General features: G+C 38.4%; 1 protein-coding gene across 1 annotated transcript in view; it reads left to right on the top strand.

Moving 5' to 3' along the window:
• The window catches only part of DSTN (destrin, actin depolymerizing factor), a 34,199-nt gene extending 16,719 nt beyond the window's left edge, over positions 1-17,480 (top strand). Inside the window, exons 2-4 of the mRNA XM_012474798.3 lie at positions 9,955-10,262; positions 13,815-13,891; positions 16,282-17,480. Coding sequence (XP_012330221.1) covers positions 9,955-10,262; positions 13,815-13,891; positions 16,282-16,391 — 495 coding nt within the window. The 3' untranslated portion in view covers positions 16,392-17,480. The remainder of the gene's footprint in view (positions 1-9,954; positions 10,263-13,814; positions 13,892-16,281) is intronic.
• The last annotated feature ends 1,629 nt before the right edge of the window (positions 17,481-19,109 follow it).

Raw genomic sequence — 19,109 nt, 5'->3', positions numbered from 1 at the left:
TTTGTATTTGTCTCCAGTATCCTACATTCAAATATTTCAGACTTTAGCTTAGAAAAATAATTTTCTGAGGTAGTTAAAATAGTTTTCATCCTGTTTTCTCTATTAATAATAAGGATTATGTAAAGTTTAGTTGGTGTTAATTATGTAGCCTAGGTCAGGTGTCTTACTTCAGTTTAGTAGTATAGAAAAAGACCACCATTTCTAATATTTTGGTTTAGGAGGGACTGCTGTAAGTCATTGCATTTAGTTTTTGGACTGGTTCAGTTGTTTACAAAAATCAAATTAGAAAAATTTAATGCTTAAGTTTCAAAGATTACTATCCTTATGCTAGAATTGAGAGAATTGTTATTTTAAGTTGTGTTCTGTCCTTTGCAACTGAAAATACCCAGTGTTCCATATTCTTTGTAACATTTACTTCCCTCTGTGTGTGAGTAGTATCATTTTAAAAAAGCTTACACTGAGTGATAATTGAGTAGTCAGGCAGGGCCTCAGATGTATTGATTTAATCTCTGAATCATTATTTTACAAAAGCTCTGCCAGAGTAGATTCAGACAGGTTTGAGAACAAGTTAAAGACTGATAGTCAAGAGAGAGAAAATGCAGTGAAGTATATTTTTAACAGCTACTTTTGACATGGGGGTGGAGCTCTAAGAGCAACTGTTCGCCAGTGGTCACTGGTACATGGAGAAACTGAAGTTGTGAATAACATATCTTTTTAAGGTAATCACAGAGCTCTTGTTATGATAGCAATCTATTTTTGCTCTCAAGATTTTCCTTCCCATTTGTGCAGCAAACTTGGTGCTTATGTTCAGAGGATCCTTTAATGGCGTACTTGAATATCAATAACTCTTAGAAAATTTTGTAGGTAAAAACTAAATTTGATTTTGCTTTTAAAAGTAAAGTTTAGATTTCTTGACAAATGAGCAGTTAAATCTAACCTAACATTTTAGAGAAATACTAGGGTTGGGCATGGTGGCTCACACTTGTAATCCCAGCACTTTGGGAAGCTGAGGCAGGAGGATCACTTGAGGCCAGGAGTTCAAGACAAGCCTGGGCAACATAACAAGACCCTGTTTCTACAAGAAAAAAAAAAAAATTAAAAATTAGCCAGGTGTGGTGGTGTGTGCCCGTAGTCCCAGCTACTCTGGAGGCTAAGAGGATTGCTTGAGCCCAGGAGGTTGAGGCTGCAGTGAGCTATGATTGTGCCACCGCACTCCAGCTTGGGCAGCAGAGCAAGACCCTGTCTTCCCCACCCCAACAAGAAAACAAAAACAGAAATACTAGAAGAATGGGTCTGATGGGAAAGGATCTTTTAAGTAAAAAAAAAAATGAATAGTGTAAAGCAGCTAATTCTGTATATTGGTGTTACAGCCACTTTTGTTTTAAGATTCAACATGTTGTTGCTTTGTGATAACAAATCATCCAGAATTAGTATAGAAACTCTTAACTATTGTCATAGATAAACTATGATTCAGTATAATTGCCTTTTCTTTTTATTTGTAATCCTATATATTTTATTTTATTTGAAACACTATTTCCAGAAAGGGTCCATAGGCTTTGTCAGGAGTCCATGGCACACCCAAAAAATGCTTTGACTTTGGGCCTACTAGTATCAGTAAAATAAAATATTCTTATCACTACTACTTCATTATAAAAATTATGCCTGTAGGCAAAGAAGCCTATATAGCAATGAGCTACAATTTTATTATATTTCATGAAATTTCGGAGCAATCTTAGTAATCATCACCTGGAGCTTACTATAAATACAGACTCTCAGACTCTACCCCAGATATTCTGAATCAGAATCTTTAAAATCTGCAGGTGATTCCTGTGGACATTAAAGTTAGATGATAACTGATCTAGTTGACTCCCCTAAATACAGTTAAATAGCACTCCCCTAAGTACAGTTAAAGGAACTAATTTAATTCAGGGATATGGAATGACTTGCCCAAGGTGACAGAGCTAGTTAGTAGAGGAATGTGGATGGATTGTTGCTCTCATGATTTTAGTGCTTTAGTATATCTTCTTTTGGTCTCTTTCCTTAATTTCTCTGAGATGTTAATAAATTGCTGTTACTGTAATCATTATCTTCTTTTCATCCTACTAATCTTTACTCCAGATTTCCAGTTTACCAACTAGAGGCAAAGATGTAGCAGAGCTACCAGCTTATTGAGAGTAGATACACAGGCACTAGGAGAATGGTGTTTAGAAGAAGGTCAGAGCCCTGGACAGTGTTGGGACAGGCTTTAGGGTTAGTATTCCATGCTCTCCCAGTCTGCCTCTTGGTTTTAATTTTACTGTATAAAAATCATTATCAAGAATCTAGGGACCACAGCCAGGCATGGCAGCTCATGCCTGTAATTCTAGCACTTCGGGAGGCTAAGGCAGGCAGATCACTTGAGCCCAAGAGTTCGAGACCAGTCTGGGCAACATGGCAAAACCCTGTCTTTATAAAAGATACAAAAATTAACTGGGTGTTGTGGCATACACCTCTAGTCCTAGCTACTTGGGAGGCTGAGGTGGGAAGATGGCTTGAACCCAGAAGGTCAGGGCTGCAGTAAGCCGTGATCACACCACTGCACTCCAGCCTGGGTAACACAGAGAGACCTTGTCTCAAAAAAAAAAAAATCTAGGGTAACACAATAATGAATAAGACAGACACAGCTTATCTTAAGGAACTTACAGTCTTTAAGAACTTGTAGCCTTCTTAAGGAGATGATATTAATTACATAATTTTAAAGGCAGAGCATTGAAATGGTGAGAGCTGCTATGTGGTAGAGATACATGATCTTATGGGACCATGTGATACTGGTTTTGACCCAGAAGACTGAAGACTTTTCTGCATAGTGAGAATTGATCTGACATATGAAGAGTATTAGCCAAAGAACTATAGGGAAGTGCTTTCCAGGCAGAGTGTATAGTATGAGCAAAGGTGAGCAAAGGCCCTGAAGTGGGTGGGAGCATGGCAAATACAGATGACTGAAGGAAGGCCAGGTTAATGAAATTGCAGTGTGTGTGGACTATAAGATAAGGCTAAAGAAGTAGGCACAGCCAGATGGAGCATATTAATTATTGAGCTGGGTGTGGTGGCTCATACCTGTAATCTCAACACTTTGGGAGGCCAAGGCAGGAGGATAGTTTGAGGCCAGAAGTTTGAGACCAGCCTGGACAACCTAATGGGATCTTGTCTCTACAAAAAAATTTTAAAAATTAACTGGGCATGTGGCATGTGCTTATAGTCCCAGTACTACTCAGGAAGCAAGGTGGGAGGATCACTTGAGCCCCAAAGTGCAAGGCTGCAATTTGCTATGATCATGCCACTGCAGTCCAGCCTGGGTGATGAAGTGAAACCCTATCTTAAAAAAAAAAAAATTGCTATGTTTTTATCTTCAGGTCAATGGAAAGCCACTGGACTGTTTTAAGTATGTTGATCAGGTTCATGGTTATGTAGAGGATGAATTGGAGGGTAGAGGTGATGGGTACTTGGTATGGGCAGTCTTGTTGTATTAGAACTGCTAACAAATTGAAAATCTCAGTGACTTAACACACTAAAGATTTGTCTCTGTCACGCAGAGTCCAGAAGGGTTGGGCAGCCTTCTTCCATCATCAAGTATGCCTACCAAGGTCATCTTGGTGGGAGAAAACAGAGCTTTAAGATCACTTTTAAGTTTAATTTAATTTTTGATGTTTTAAAAACCATTTTATTGAGAGAGGATTCACATGTAGAAAGCTGTGTGTATTTAGTATATTTAAAGATCACTTTTAAAAAGCCAGGAGTAGGAGTGGCTTATGTAACTGTGCCCACCTTGGCTGTGCAGAACTCAGTCATATAGCCCTGACTCAGCTTTCTGGGAACTCTGGGGATGCAGTCTTTCCTGTTCAGCCAGAAAGAGAAAACAGTATGATACACATATCCTAATCTCCCTCCTCTGCAACCAGTTGAGACTTTACAACAGTCTCAATAAGAGGCAATGAGAGCTTGGACTGAGGGTGAAATGAGATGAATGTCTTAGAGAAAGATGAAAATCCACAGAGTAAGGTAATGGAGTTGTTAACATCTGTTAGGCTTGGAGCCTTATGTGACTACAGGAGTGGTGATAGCTACTGAGAAAGGAAGACTGATTAGAAATGGACTTGCTTGTTTTTTATTTTAGACATGTTATGTATCAGATGTCTTTGAGACATATAACTGGAGATGTGAGATAGGAAATCGAATATAAAGACTGGAAGCTCAGAAGAGCAGAAGTTAGAACAACATGCAAGTCATTTCTCTTAGATAGATGGTTGAAAGCTTGAGCTTGGGTAAACTTTGAGGAAGAATGCAGAGTTTGTTCTTTCCTTCACACTACCATCAGCCTCTGCTTTCTGCCACATTGCCCTGCCACCCCTACCCCTTGACCTCAGCTGACCTTTTAGAGGTCCCCAGAGCCCTTTTTCTTGTCCTTTTGGAACTCCCTGTAATAGCTATTCTGAATTGTTACTTAGTAGTAGTAGATTGGAGGAGTGCCGTCAAACCCGTCCTACTCCTCCTGCCTTATACTTCACAGAGAAAATAGAATCTTTCAATTTTTGGCAGTATATCTTCCTTCCACCTCAAAACTGTCATTTTCCCTTCCTCCCTATTTTAGAGAAAAAAAAAATCTATCTTTTTCTTAGACTAGCTCTCCCATCTGTGCTCTGGATCTCTGTTTCTTTAGATCTCTGACATTGTTAATTGCATAAGTGATATCTACTCTGGAATTGCTTGAATCCGGGAGGTTACAGTGAGCCAAGATTGCGCTATTGCACTCCATCCTGGGTGACAGGAGCGAAACTCCATTCCCTCCCCCACCCCCAACCCCTGCAAAAAAAAAGGTATCTCCTCTGGAGCCAAATTGCCAGAGTTCAAATCCCAGCTCTGCTATATTTCCTCTATGACCCTGGGCAAGTTATGCCTCAGTAGAAAAATTTGCATCTTTAAGTTGCAAATAGTGATAGTAGCTGTCTCATAGAATTGTTGTGATTTAGAAGTGTCTGGCTGTAGTAAGTACTCAGTATTTTTTTTTTTTTTTAATGTTTCGGCTCTTCCTCTCTTGTTCCTTCAAGTTCTTAAACATCTAGCACAGTTACATCTCCCCAATCATAAGACAACTTTCATGAAGTAGCATTCAGTCTTCCCTTTTTCCTTTATTGTTAACCATCTTAAGTTTTCTGTCTTTACCTCTTCAATTCCCTGTGGGTCCTCAGTCCATTATGGTTGACTGCTGTCCCATTCCTCCAATCTGTTAAAATGTTCAGAGGCCCGGTTGCCAAGCCCAGCAGTCTGTTTCATTCTCTCAAATACTGCACAATTGGATGTTAATAACCTTCCTTCTCAACATAGTCTCCCTTTCTTCTAAGATGCTGCTTTCTTCCTTCTTACTTTTTCTTCTTAGTTTTCTGATTACTTCTTTTTAGTGTCCTTGATTGGTTTCTTTTTTTTTCTTTTTAGTTTTTACATACTCAATGTTGAGAAACTAGATTGGTTTCTCTTTTGCTGCTTAATGTTGGTGCCCCCATAGTGTGGGCTAGTCCAAGATATGTATTAGGTGAAGCCTTCCCCTGAGATCCATGCTCATATTTCTGCCACTGTCTGGTCATCTCCACCTAGATGTCTTGTACAGTCTTCAGAGTTAAAGTGTCATACTGTGCCATATTTCCTTTTCTGTTCATATATCACAATCTAGTTATTAATCCCGGGGCTTCTCTGATACCACTCTTTCATGTCTCATTCAGCTATATTGATTTGAATTTGACATGTCCTTGAATGTTTTTGTTTTCAGCCTCACTACTGTAGTTCAAAGCTTGCTTCTCTGAATATTTGTAATTGTCTCAAAAATAGTTTTCTGCTTCCAGTTTTTGTGCGTTTCTCCTTCATAGTATTCAGTGTTAATTTCCTCAAGCACAAGTGTCTAATGGTATAAGAAACCTCCACAGACATCATTTCTGATAGGAAAAAAAAGACAAAATTCTTCCTTACTGAGGCTTTTAAGGAGCTTGTAAGTTATAGCCAGATTTGGCTGAGATTTGTTTTATAATTGCAGAATACACATTTACTTTGTTTTCAGTTACTGGTACATGATTGATTTACTTTCAAATCAATTTAGAAAGTTTGAGATGCTTAGATATTGATAGATGTATTCAAATATTGGTTGATTCAATATAAGGCTTTAAATGTTGCCTTCATGCTTTTAGAAATTGGTTGTTGGGTCAAATGTGACTTATTAATCAACATTATGGACTAGGGCATTAGAGGCGTTGGAGTCTGTTTCTAGTTCTTCAATTTTTGTTGCTTTGAATATTTTATTCATCTGTTGCAAAATGATTCTTAACTTGCTTAACATAAGATACATTATAAAAATCAGAAATATACTACTACTAAAGCTGTAAAAGGTTTAAGAAAAGTGCTCTTTTAAAGTAGGAATGTGATATCATTGTGTGGTTTGAGTTAGTTTCCTAGTCTTAATTCTGTTTCTGCCACTTTATTAGAGTGAATGTTGATTTATAAACAGAATATGTGGATTAGATGGCATTGGAGTATATTACTTAGAGATCTTTAATGAATGAGATGATAAAATGGCCAGGTTACCTTAACATTAAGTAAATGCTAGGATCTTAGTGTATCTTTCTCCCAGAATTCTTGCATGCATTTTAAAGTAACAACTTTATTTTTATTTGTTTGTATAAATTTATGGGGGTACAAGTGTCATTTTGCTACATACATGGATGGTGTAGTGGTGAAGCCAGATCTTTTGGAGTATCCATCACCTAAATAACATACATTCTACCCATTAGTTAATTTCTTATCTTCCCCTGGCCCTCCACTGTCATTTCACACGCTGTATCCATGTGTACACATTATTTAGTTCCCACTTACAAGTGAGAACTTGTATTTGTTGTTAACAACTTTATTGAGGTGTAATTCACATACCGCAAAATACAGTTCAATTCAGTGGTTTTTCAATATAGTCACAGTTGTGTATGCATCACCCCAGTCAACTTCCAGAACATTTTCATCCCTCCAGAAAGAAACCCCATACTCATTAGCAGTCACTCCCCATTCCCCATTTTTCTCAACCCCTGGAAACCACTAATCTGTCAATGGATTTTACCCAGTTTGAACATTTCATATAAATAGAATCATGCAATAGGTGGCCTTTTCTTTCTGGCTTCTTTCACTTAGCACAATGTTTTTCAAGGTTCATCCTTGTCATAGTGTGTATCAGTACCTCATTTTTTTTCATGGCCAAGAAATACTCCATTTTATAGATATACTACATCTTAAAAATCAATTTATCACTAAACGGACTTTAGGATTGTTTCCACTTTTGGTCTATTTTAAATAATGCTGCTGTGAACATTTGTGTACAGGTGTTGGTGTGGACACATTTTCATTTCTCTTGAGTATATATACCTAAGAGTGGAATTCCTAGGTCAGGTGTTAACTTCATGTTTAACTTTTTGAGGAACTGCCAAACTGTTTGCCAAAGCGACTATACCATTTTACAGTTACACAGTAGCATGTGAGGGTTCCAGGTTCTTCATGGCCCCACAAACATTTGTTATTGTCTATCTTTTTTATTTTAGCCCTCCTAGTGGGTGGCTCATTATGGTTTTGAAGTGAAGAGGTATCTCATTATGGTTTCGATGTGCTTTTCCCTAATCACTATTGACGTTGAGCATTTTTTCCATGTCCTTATTGGGCATTTATGCATCATCTTTGTAGAACTGTCTTTTTAAATCCTTTAACTGTTTTTCAGTTGAAGTATTTGCCTTTTTTTAATTGTTGAGGTGTAAGGCTTCTTTATTCTGACAAGTTCCTTGTAGGATTTTTGGGTGTTGTCTCTCATTTTATTGGTTATCTTCATCTTATGTGTATTTTTATTTCTTAAATGTTTGACATTAATTTTGGGTATCATTAATATTTTTTCATTGTTTAGTATTTAAATTCTATTGTTTATGGTTTATTTTTCTCTTTTTTTAATTAAAATTTTAGAAGTGCGTTCTCCCTATGTTGCCCACGCTGGTCACAAAGGTCTGAACTCACTCAAGTGATCGTCTTGGCTTCTCCCTGCAAAGTGCTGAGACTACAGGCATAGCTGCTACACCCATCCTAAAGATACCATTCTTGACTCAGAGCATGGTTTTACATAAATTGACCATATAACCCAACAATTCTACTCCTAGTTTTCTACCCAAAAGAATTAAAAACATGTACACACAAACCCTTGTACATGAGTGTTCATAGCAGTGTTAATAGCCAAAAAGTGGAAACAACCCAAATGTCTGTCAACTGATGAATAGATAAGGAAAATGTGGGATATCCAAACAATGGAATATTATTCAGCAGTAAAAAGAAATGAAGTAACCAGGCACTCTGTCACACACCTGCAGCCCTTGCTACCTGCGAGGCCAAGGCAGGAGGACTGCCCAATTCCAGGAGTTCAAGGTTGTAATGCGCTATGATCATGCCTGTCATTAGCCACTAGGCTCCAGCCTAGGCAACATAATGAGACCCCATCTCTCATGTATCCCATCCTGCATCAGGGCTGACCAGTCCAGATACTTAACAGCTCCCACCCTGCTTAGCCAGGTAAGGGCTTTGCTGAGGTGTCATTGGCACTCTGCTCCTTCAGCTTCTTCACTGTCTCAAGGTCACTCCACAGGTCTCTTTTGGTGCCTACCAGCAGAACAGATACATTGAGGCAATGATGGGAGTCCTCTGGGTACCACTTATGCCTCTCATTGGCATAAGAGGATGGCTTGCCAAGGGAAAAACAAATGACAAAGATATTGGTCTAGGGATAGGAGAACATTTGCAGTTGGTCATACTCCTCCCCTTGGCCAGTGGTGTCCCACAGGTTCAGGCTGATAACTTGGCCATCCACAGATGTCTGGGCACTGTAGTTACCAAAGACGTTGGGGATATACTCCTTAGGAAAGGCATTTGTTATATAACTGATGGGGAGGCAGCTTTTGCCTATAGTCACATCTTCTACAACCACACATTTGATTGTCTGCATTCCTCCCTTAGTCTGATCATCCTCCAGCGCCATTCAACCACGACTGGCAGAGCCTCCTGGGCATCTCTTCTTGGGCTTTATAATTCTTGCTTTAGAAAAGCTAACGGGCAAAACAACGTAGTTAATGAGGCATAAAAATTATGAATATAGTAAAGTTAACGAAATAGCACATTCCTCAAGATGAAAAATGTTTAAGATCTTGTGCTATCAAGATCTTGTTTAATTGTCCTTTATCTCAGAATAGCAAGTGTAACATAGTGGAAAGTTATTTTTCTGGTCAGTATCATCCCAAATAAAGCTACTCTCTTTATTATAGCAGTAGACATTTTAAAATTTATTTTAGTCTTCATTTAAAATTTGGAATTTTTAAGTAAAATTTTAATGGCAAGTGACAAATATTGAATATTGATCACATAATTTTGAAATGTGAGTAGAGCAAAGACCTCTCAATCTTTTTTTTAATTAGAGAAAGATGCTGTAGGGATGAAAATTTTCCAATCTAGCAGCTATGACCATCAGTAATACTGTGTATTATGAAAGGAATTTTAATTATCAGTATACAGACTGGGAAGATGATCTGCCTCTGGTCAAGGCTCTAAGCAACCTGTGTAAGAAGAAAATAATCCAGCACCTTAGGAGACACTTCTTCTAAGGTTCTAGGGTAGGAGAGGCTGCTATAGTTGAATCTTTCCTTAACCCTGTGCAATAGTGGTGAATGGCATATATTTGTGATCTTTTAAAAAGTTTGATGTCTAAAATTAGTAGTGATTACAACTCAAATTTCTAGTTTTTAATTAGATTATATACCTTTAAAATTTGAAATATATGCCAATCTATAAGCAGAAGTTATTAGTATTTTACAATTAGCACAATAAAAATTGTAAGTCATTTTCTCATGTATTTTCTAACCATAGGCCTCAGGAGTGCAAGTTGCTGATGAAGTATGTCGTATTTTTTATGACATGAAAGTTCGTAAATGCTCCACACCAGAAGAAATCAAGAAAAGAAAGAAGGCTGTCATTTTTTGTCTCAGTGCAGACAAAAAGTGCATCATTGTAGAAGAAGGCAAAGAGATCTTGGTTGGAGATGTTGGTGTAACCATAACCGATCCTTTCAAGCATTTTGTGGGAATGCTTCCTGAAAAAGATTGTCGCTATGCTTTATATGATGCAAGCTTTGAAACAAAAGAATCCAGAAAAGAAGAGTTGATGTTTTTTTTGTGGTAAGCGTGTTAGAAATATTGAGACTCTCTAAAACTCATTTTGTTAGCACTTGGAAAACCAGTTCCAGCACCAAAGTAATTTTTATTCAGGCTATTTGCAGTTGTTGTCATTTAATTTTTGTTTACAGGTTTCATAATGTTACCTGGGTTGATGTTTATGGGACCAAAACTAAATTTTCACTACTTTCTGTCTACCTCTTATATGACTCTCAGTAATTGATTTTTTGTTGTTGTTGTTTGGTGGGGAAGGGACTGGAGGCATCCTCTGAATATACTCCTTTTATAAGCTAAAATTTCCTACTTCTTTTAAATTTCTTATAAACCAAAACTCTACTTTTCCAATGAGCCATGCCAGGAGCCAGCCTTCTACTCTTTCAAATATACACCCTTTACTTGTATCTCTCTAGTCTGCTACTTTTGAAGAAGTTAGTATCATTCCCTCCCTGCTATAATTTGCTCTACATTTGCACTGTCTAGTAGTGTAGTCCCTAGCCATATGTGGCTATTTAAATTATTTAAAATTAAAAATTCAGTTTGTTTGCAGAATGAATTACCACATTTCAAATGCTCAGTAGCTACATCTGACTAACGGCCACCTTATTGAGTAGCACAGATAGAGAGCATTTCCATCACTGCAGAAAATTCCATTGGGCAGTGCTACTCTAGATAGTGGAAAAAGTGCTATAAAGTTATTTTTATAGACTTTTTCTTGAAATGTTGTTTAGTTATTCTAGTCTTTTCAGGTAAGTCAGTATTTGAGATGAAGCTTTAGAGAAAAGTTACACCTGGATCCCTCATTTATTGAATATTACACTATATTTCTTGAATGGCCAGGGATAGAATACTCTCTAGTTTCCCAGGGGAGGGAGAAGTGGTAACATCATCTGATTTTTATTTTTTTTTAACTTTTTTTGAGAGGGGCAAGCATTCTCTTGATACGTTGGCCTGAGTCAGGGCAAGGCAAGAGGGACATACTTTTAGCTGGGTGCCATCAATAGCTTGGAGTGCAAGGGATATGAGAGTAGGAGATGCAGAGGATTGAGCTTTAAAAGGAAGACAACTCAGGCCGGACGCAGTGGCTCACACCTGTAATTCCAGCACTTTGGGAGGCCAAGGCAGGCAGATTACCTGAGGTCAGGAGTTCGACACCAGCCTGACCAACGTGGTGAAATCCCGTCTCTATTAAAAATTCAAAAAATTAGCTGGGCATGATTAGCTGGGCATGGTGGTGGGCGCCTGTAATCCCAGCTACTCAGGATGCTGAGGCAGGACAATTCCTTGAACCCCGGGAGGCGGAGGTTGCAGAGAGCCAAGATCACGCCACTGCACTTGAGCCTGGGCACAACTGAATAAGACTCCGTCTCAAAAAAAAAAAAAAAAATGATAACTTGAGGTCACACCTCACTTCTGTTTTAGTAAGCCTTTACTGCATGCACTTGATTAAACCAAGTTGCTATGAGGAGTGAAAATACGAGATCAGGGTGCACATATCCAGGCAGGCAGCTTAGAGTCCATTGAGGCTGGTACATAAGACTGAAAATTAACAATTTGAATGCAGGTGCATTTATTAAACTTTATTTCTACTACCTGCCAGCTGTTGTGTTAGGACCTGCGAAAACAGCTGTGAATTAAACAGGTAAAGTCCATGCTCTTCTGGCATTCACAGCTCAGTGGCAGATAGTCCAGCTAATGGTTTAGGCTTTTAAATTGGCCAGTATTTTCTTAATTTCAGGGGTTTTTTTCCCTGCTTTCTATGTATTTTGTAATTACGAAAATTACACATTCTTATTAAAAACATTTGGAAAATAATAGAAGAGGAAATTTAGTGTTAGTGCAGTGGTTTATTTTGCACTGTTACTTGTTTTAAGAAAAGGCAGAACCTTATTTAAAGGCATTTTCTGTAACAAGCTCTGCTCAAGTCCCAGGGAGCAGCTCTTAAAGTAGTTTAACAGTTTGGTTAGAATAAAATCAGAACAGCTGATGCTTTTTTGTTTCTGACCTATTTTCATAAGACAAGTATCCACTCTGTAGCTCAAACATCTGCCAGTCCTGAGGTTGTGATGGCTTTGCTTCCTTCACTGGACCTTAGGATTGCGAGGAATAAGCCTCTGAGAGACAGAGACTGCCCATTTCCTGTTTCCTAAGAACAGAATCTCTGTTCACTAGGGTAAGGAGTACACTAGGTGAGGGCCACATGCCAGGGCTCATGGTTGTTAAATGTCCTGGAAATACGGCAGCTAAATGGAATTATTAAATGCTCAGAAGTATTTAACTATACAGTAATGTCTCACTTAATGACCATTAGTAGGCTCTTGGAAACTGCAACTGTAAGCAAAACAACATACACCAGGTCCTCAAATAATGTCATTTCCTTCATGTATTTTTGTTAGAGCACTGAGAAAGGTTTTGGTATATGTCATTTTGTTTTAAGTCACAGACTCCAAGAACCGATTGATAACATTAAGTGAGGACTTACTGTACTGCATCTTCTCAGTGATAGTTTAGCAGTGTGGCGTGGAGGTGGGCCTGCGGGTTGGTGTACAGAGGGAAGAAGGACTCACATGCAAGCAGTCTGTGGGACAAGGGTTTCTGTCCATTACTAATATTCTTAAGTATCGCTGTTGAAGAAGGTGTTGTGACACATATGCTGTGCTTCCAACACGCTTCCATTTTCTGAGGGGGAAGGCGCTCAAATTTCATAGATACAAGATAGTAATAATATTGACAGTTAAGACATGATTATTGGTGAGTTGCCATTTAGAAATCTTTGTGAAAGCTTTATTTAGAATCATGACATTATACAAGTGGATTTAATATTTTTTCAAGAGAATTATTGAAACTTGGACTCCCAGATCTATAATTGAACATGTACTGTTGTGTTAGACTAAGATGGAGAACAGGTACCTATGAGATCAAAACCTGCTATTGGAATAGATGATGGGACTGGGGAGGTCTAAGAAGAAGAGGATTTTTATTTGTAGTTTGTTATTATTTTTTTTGTTTTTTTTTTGTTGTTGTTGTTTTATTTTTTAGAAAACAATCCGAGGCAAAGATGCAAAAATATTAGCATTTAATTCTGAGTTGCACATACTTACAGATTATTCTCTGTTCTTTTCTGTATTTTAAAACCTTTTTCTAACTAGAAAAACTGTTAAAAACCTTGTGTAAATATGATTATCAGCCTGAACCTAAGCCTTTATTAATAAAAAATGAAAAATTATTCTAAAAAAGAATTGGTTTATACAGTGAAGTACTCAGTGTTGGTTCTTTCATTATGGCCACTTTAATCTGATTTTTAATAGGTAGTTGTGTTTTTCCACCACTAGTTCTCTTTTTTTCCCACCATGGTTAATCTGAATGATTCTGTGTTCACCTGTCTGTAGCATTTCCCCTCCAAGCTGCTGGGGAGGTAGAAAAAATGTGTAGTTACAAACAGAATCTCTGAGGAGATTCTGAGGATTCTCACCTTGACACTGAAGTAAATGTTTAACAAGATGTACGTTGTACTTTCTCTAAACCACTTTTTTTCATTTTTGGCATCTTTCTATCTAGGGCACCAGAACTAGCACCTCTGAAAAGTAAAATGATCTATGCAAGCTCCAAGGATGCAATCAAAAAGAAATTTCAAGGTATGGTCTGAATTACTTCTGAATATGTAGAGGTATGGTGACCATCCCGAATGGGGCAGCAGCTTTTGAGAAGTACCTCATTTTCTTGCAGAGCTTCGGGCAGAGGAGAGAAGTGCTACTTGTTTTGAGAAAAGCCAAGGTTGAACCTGGCTTTCCATGTATCTTCTACTTTGTGCTGCTTGCTCTGGGACTGCCCAGCCTATGTTTAATAACTCTACTCCCTTCACATTGTCTATATATATTGTTTATTCAGGCTGGTTTTAAACTAGTTTGAGGTGCTGCCAATTTTCTCACATAGGAGGTGGAGACTAATTGTTTTACATTGGATATAAATTTGCTCTTGCCTTTGAATGTAGTTGTTATAATAAAGTTGCAAAAAGGAAATGTTCCTAAATGAGAAAGGATGCTCTTTTCTCCAGCTTTACTGTCGAATGGCATGATTTTAGGTAATTGATTCATCTCTGTCTCAAGGAAGGTGTACCCACTCCTGAGCTGGTCAGTTCTATTTGACTTGCTACTGGGTGATTGGGATCCTGATGAGATGGCCTGGCCAGACTCCAGCCAGGAGAAAATGTTGGTATGATGGAAAGAGCATGCATGGGGCAAGTGCCCAAAGGTCTGCATTGAGGGCGAAGCCTGTCTAACTGCTGTGTGGCCTTGGCCAGAACTGCTTAACCTTCATGGGCCTTGATTCTCTCAGCTGTAGAAGGGGAGACTTGGTCTCATCTGTGCGCTTTAGTTTAAGAGTTTGCCCTGCTACCTTCCTGCCATGGCTATTTCCAAACAGCTGAGTGAGCCAAGGTCACAAGGGCTTGGCCTGATGTTCGTTTTGTTTTGTTTTATTGTCACTGGTTTTTATATTCTCATGGTAGAACAGGTTTGTAGCCTGTTTTACTTAGAAAAACAGAATTCTTGCCTCCTTTCCCAAGCCTTGCTGCTGCATAGTTTATTGCCGGGTCAGGTTTTTGTGCATTTGGGTTAATGCCTGGCATCCCCCAGAAGTCTGTCACTGGACTGCTAACTGGTGCTTTTAAATGAATCCTTAGCTTCAGCACTTTTTCAGCCCATCCAAAAGTTTCAGAGTGGATTCCTTATTATTCTTACTCTACGTTGCCTTTCAGTAAAGGGAATTGCTTTGCACACTTGATTTGATGATACTAAAAGACAGTGACTGGCCGGGCACAGTGGCTTATGCCTGTAATCCCAGCACATTGGGAGGCTGAGGCAGGTGGATCACTTGAGGTCAGGAGTTCGAAACCAGCTTGACCAACATGATGAAACCCTGTCTGTAGTAAAAAAAAAAAAAAAATTAGCCTGGTGTGGTGGCACATGCCTGTAATCCCAGCTACTTGGGAGGCTGAGGCAGGAGAATGTTTGAACCCAAGAGGCAGAAGTTGCAGTGAGCTGAGATCACACCATTGCACTCTAGCCTGGGCAACAAGAGCGAAACTCCATCTCCAAAAAAAAAAAAAAAGATGGTGACAACGCTACCTTTTTTCTAATGAAACCATCTGCTGGCTTTCTCAGCTCAGTCCTGAGTAGCTGAGTAGTTCAAAAGCTGACCTACTGTGCTTTCAATAGCTTGAGAAATAAATGGTTTTTAAATGATGGGAATAACCATGCAGCGATTTAAAAGACAGTGGCTGTTTACAGAGAAGCTACTGTATTTAATCCATAATTGAGCTCATTTTTGCAGTGTGGTGATGTAATTTTTCTAAGAAAGGAATGAGTAACATATTTCACATAGTTTTCATTGTGATCAATTTCATAAATGTGTAGTGTAATATTGAAGAGCCAGCTGTTTACTTTTCAATACAGTTGACGAAATCAACCATGCAATAAAATCATTTGTATTTTTACTTATATTTTAAAAACCAAGAAAAATTTTTTATTAGACCTGCTGTTTAGCGAAGTACAACATATCTATAGAAAAGTATATGTCACAGATTATTGTAGAATGTGATGAATTTTTCAGAATGAATGTAATGGTTATTTCATAATCTAATGACCAGTACCCCAGAAGCCTCCCTGGGGTGGCTTCAATTCATAGCACTTCTGCCTGTCCCTTCCTCCTCAAGGTAGCCAGCACCCTGGCTTCTAACAGCATAAGTTAGCGTGGGCTGATTTTTTTGTATGCTATACCTATACATATAATAGAATATATGCATTTTTAATCTGGATTCTTTCAGTGAATGTGTTTGTGAGGGCCATCTATCTTGATGCATGTAGTTTTGTAGTTATAATTATTTATTCTCATTACCGTGTAGTATTCCATGTTTGTATATACCACAGTTTATCAAGATTATAACTGGCCTTTTAAAAGTTTGATGTCTTAGAGAAAGAGGTAAACTGCTGGCATAATTCTAAATAGAATTGTTTTTCCTCTCTAGGCATAAAACATGAATGTCAAGCAAACGGACCAGAAGATCTCAATCGGGCTTGTATTGCAGAAAAGTTAGGTGGATCTTTAATTGTAGCCTTTGAAGGATGCCCTGTGTAGATCATCATTCAGTGCCACAAATTGAAAGCTTCCATGTTTAATGTTATCCTCTTGCTATATAAATAAAGCAAATATATTTAGGCCAGGGTCTCACCGAGAGGGGGCTGTCTTGTCATCTTTTAGAGTAAACTAAATATTCTATGAACATATGCAAACAGCCCTAAATAAATCTAAACTCTAAAGTTTTATTGGTGTGAAATTAAATCCTTATTGGCCAAATGCCTGTTTTGATGAGTTGATTTATAAAGATTTTTGTTAAGCTCAGGATTTTTAATTATGCAGTTCACAAAACAGTACAAGGCCATGTGAAGAGAATTACTATATCTTTATTAACCTCAGCACTTACTTTCTTTTGCTTAGAAAATTGCTCATAATCTGGTTATAATTTTGGCCCAAATTCTTTATTCTTCCATGAGCTAAGCAGAATAATGGAATATAGTATGTCTTCATAATAACACTAATACACTCCTAGTAAGATTAAATCAGGCAATTTTACTTCTACCAAATGTTTAATGGAGATTGTCTCAAAATTGTGTCCACATAATCCACGCTGATCTTGCAAAGCACCATTTCAAGCACATCATTAGAATACAAGTAGCCCTGCACCTGCTGGTGAGCTCAACATTCACTGGTTGGAAGAGTGACCTGGCATCTTGGAAATCATGGTGTTTCTTCAGGAGAAAGTGCAGTGTCTTGTAACAACTAATTATAATACAAATTAGGGCTACACTGTAATCTGCTTTGTTAATAAAAATGATAAAACAATATTGACAAGCTAGGACACCTGTGGTATCTTTAATTGTATCTCCTTCAGAAGTTTGCTTCTTATGGTATAATAAAGTGTGGAAGAATATTGAGTATATGTTTACTCTGGGCCTGGGAGAACTTAATTTTCTAGAGCAGTTTGTTGACTGTGTGCAATGGGGAGAAGGTACCATGATGACACTCATAGGGAGCCACTGTTCACTGCCACTTGGAAGTGGTCATTGTTAACATCACAGGCATAACACCTTGAACAATATAGAGATGCACAGTTGAACTTAGAAGTAGCAGTATTGGCTTTATGTAATAAAGGAAGCATTTTTGACATCTCTTGTGTAATTATTCGTGTGTGAATTGGGAATATAGGATTTTGCCTTCCATATTGGGTAAGTCATTGAGGTCTGGGTATTTCCAGTAATTAAGAATTCAGGTTGGCTGAGTGTGGTGGCTCACTCCTATAATTCCAGCACTTTGGGAGGTCAAGGCAGGAGGATAGTTTGAAACCGTAAGTTTGAGAATCGGCCTGGACAACATAGTGGTATCTCATCTACTAAAAGTAAACAAAATTAGCCGGGTGTGGTGGTGCACATCAGTAGTCCCAGCTACTTCGGAGGCTGAGGTGGGAGGATCACTTGAGTCCAGGAGGTCAAGGCTACAGTGAGCTGAGATCGTGCCACTATACTCCAACCTGGACAACAGAGCAAGACCTTGTCTCAGAATAAAGGGTTACAACTCCCTCTGGTGAATAAGAAAGTTGGTTTAAAAGTTGGGAACCTTTTTAATGTTTATTACACTTAATCTTATAAGTGTAATAAATATTACACAAAATTTATAACGGTAATTCACATTTAAAATTTAGAAAATAAAAGGGATTAATTATATATTGTCTTTTACCACACACGATCACATGGTTAGCATTTTGATACACAGCTGTGCATTTATTACATGTCAAAGACTGCATATACCGTGGTGGTCCCATACAATTATAATACTGTATTTTCTGTTGTACTTTCTGTAATTCGATACATAAACACCATTGTATTATGGTAGTCTACAGTATTCAGCATAATCTCATGCTGTCCAGGTTTGTAGCTTAGGAGCAGTAGGCTCTGCCATACAGCCTAGGTGTGTGGTAGGCTATGCTGTCTAGGTTTGTGTAAGTGCAGTTTAGGATGGGGAACATTTTAGTGTTGATCCACATGCCAGGCTTTTGTGAGACAAATAAGGTTATGTTTTAATCAAAATGCTTATTTCGGAATTGTCTAGAAAATAGTGCTGGCTGCTTGTCATTCATCCGGATTTCTTGTTTCTCTACTGTGTAGCAGTGCTTTTAGTGTGGTTTTGTTTTTTGAGACAGGGTCTCACTCTTTCCCAGGCTAGAGTGCAGTGGTGCAATCATAGCTCACTGTGTCCTTGAACTCTTGGGCTCAAGCATGCCTCCTCCCTCGGCCTCCTAAAGTGTGTGATTACAGGTGTGAGCCACTGTGTCCTGCTAGTGATTGTAATTAATAGGCCTCCAGGTAAGTGCCATAAGCCCAGGGTTGCCTTACTCAGAAGTCAGCCATGTGGGTAAAGCCAGATATTTGGTCAAGGAGTTTTAGGAGGAAATTTTTCCTGCAGTGTTGGCTTAAGTGTGGCACTATTGTGTGTGTGTAAGGTGCATTCTGTGGGAAGGATTTCAAACAATTATAAAGGGATGTGACTGCAAACATCTAGAACTCATTCCAGAAACAGTAAGATGCTAGTAGTTAGTCTCTATCATACGGGAACTTCTGAGAAAGTCTTAGTGGATTCCTGAGGCCCAAGAATTGTGCTAATAAGCACTCGGGGTGATTCTGGTACAAAATTAGGGTTCAGACCTCTGAATCCAGTGATTGGTCTGCTGTTGGTCAGGAGCAAAACTGTAGGTATACTAGCTTAGTTTCATCTAGTGGTTACTCTCTTGCCCTGACAGCA

Source organism: Aotus nancymaae, unplaced genomic scaffold (genome assembly GCF_030222135.1).
Source record: "Aotus nancymaae isolate 86718 unplaced genomic scaffold, 86718_ANA_hifiasm-v0.15.2.pri h1tg000001l, whole genome shotgun sequence".
In the NCBI taxonomy this organism is placed as follows: Eukaryota; Metazoa; Chordata; class Mammalia; order Primates; family Aotidae; genus Aotus; species Aotus nancymaae.
This window is presented reverse-complemented; position numbering and strand designations above follow the sequence as displayed.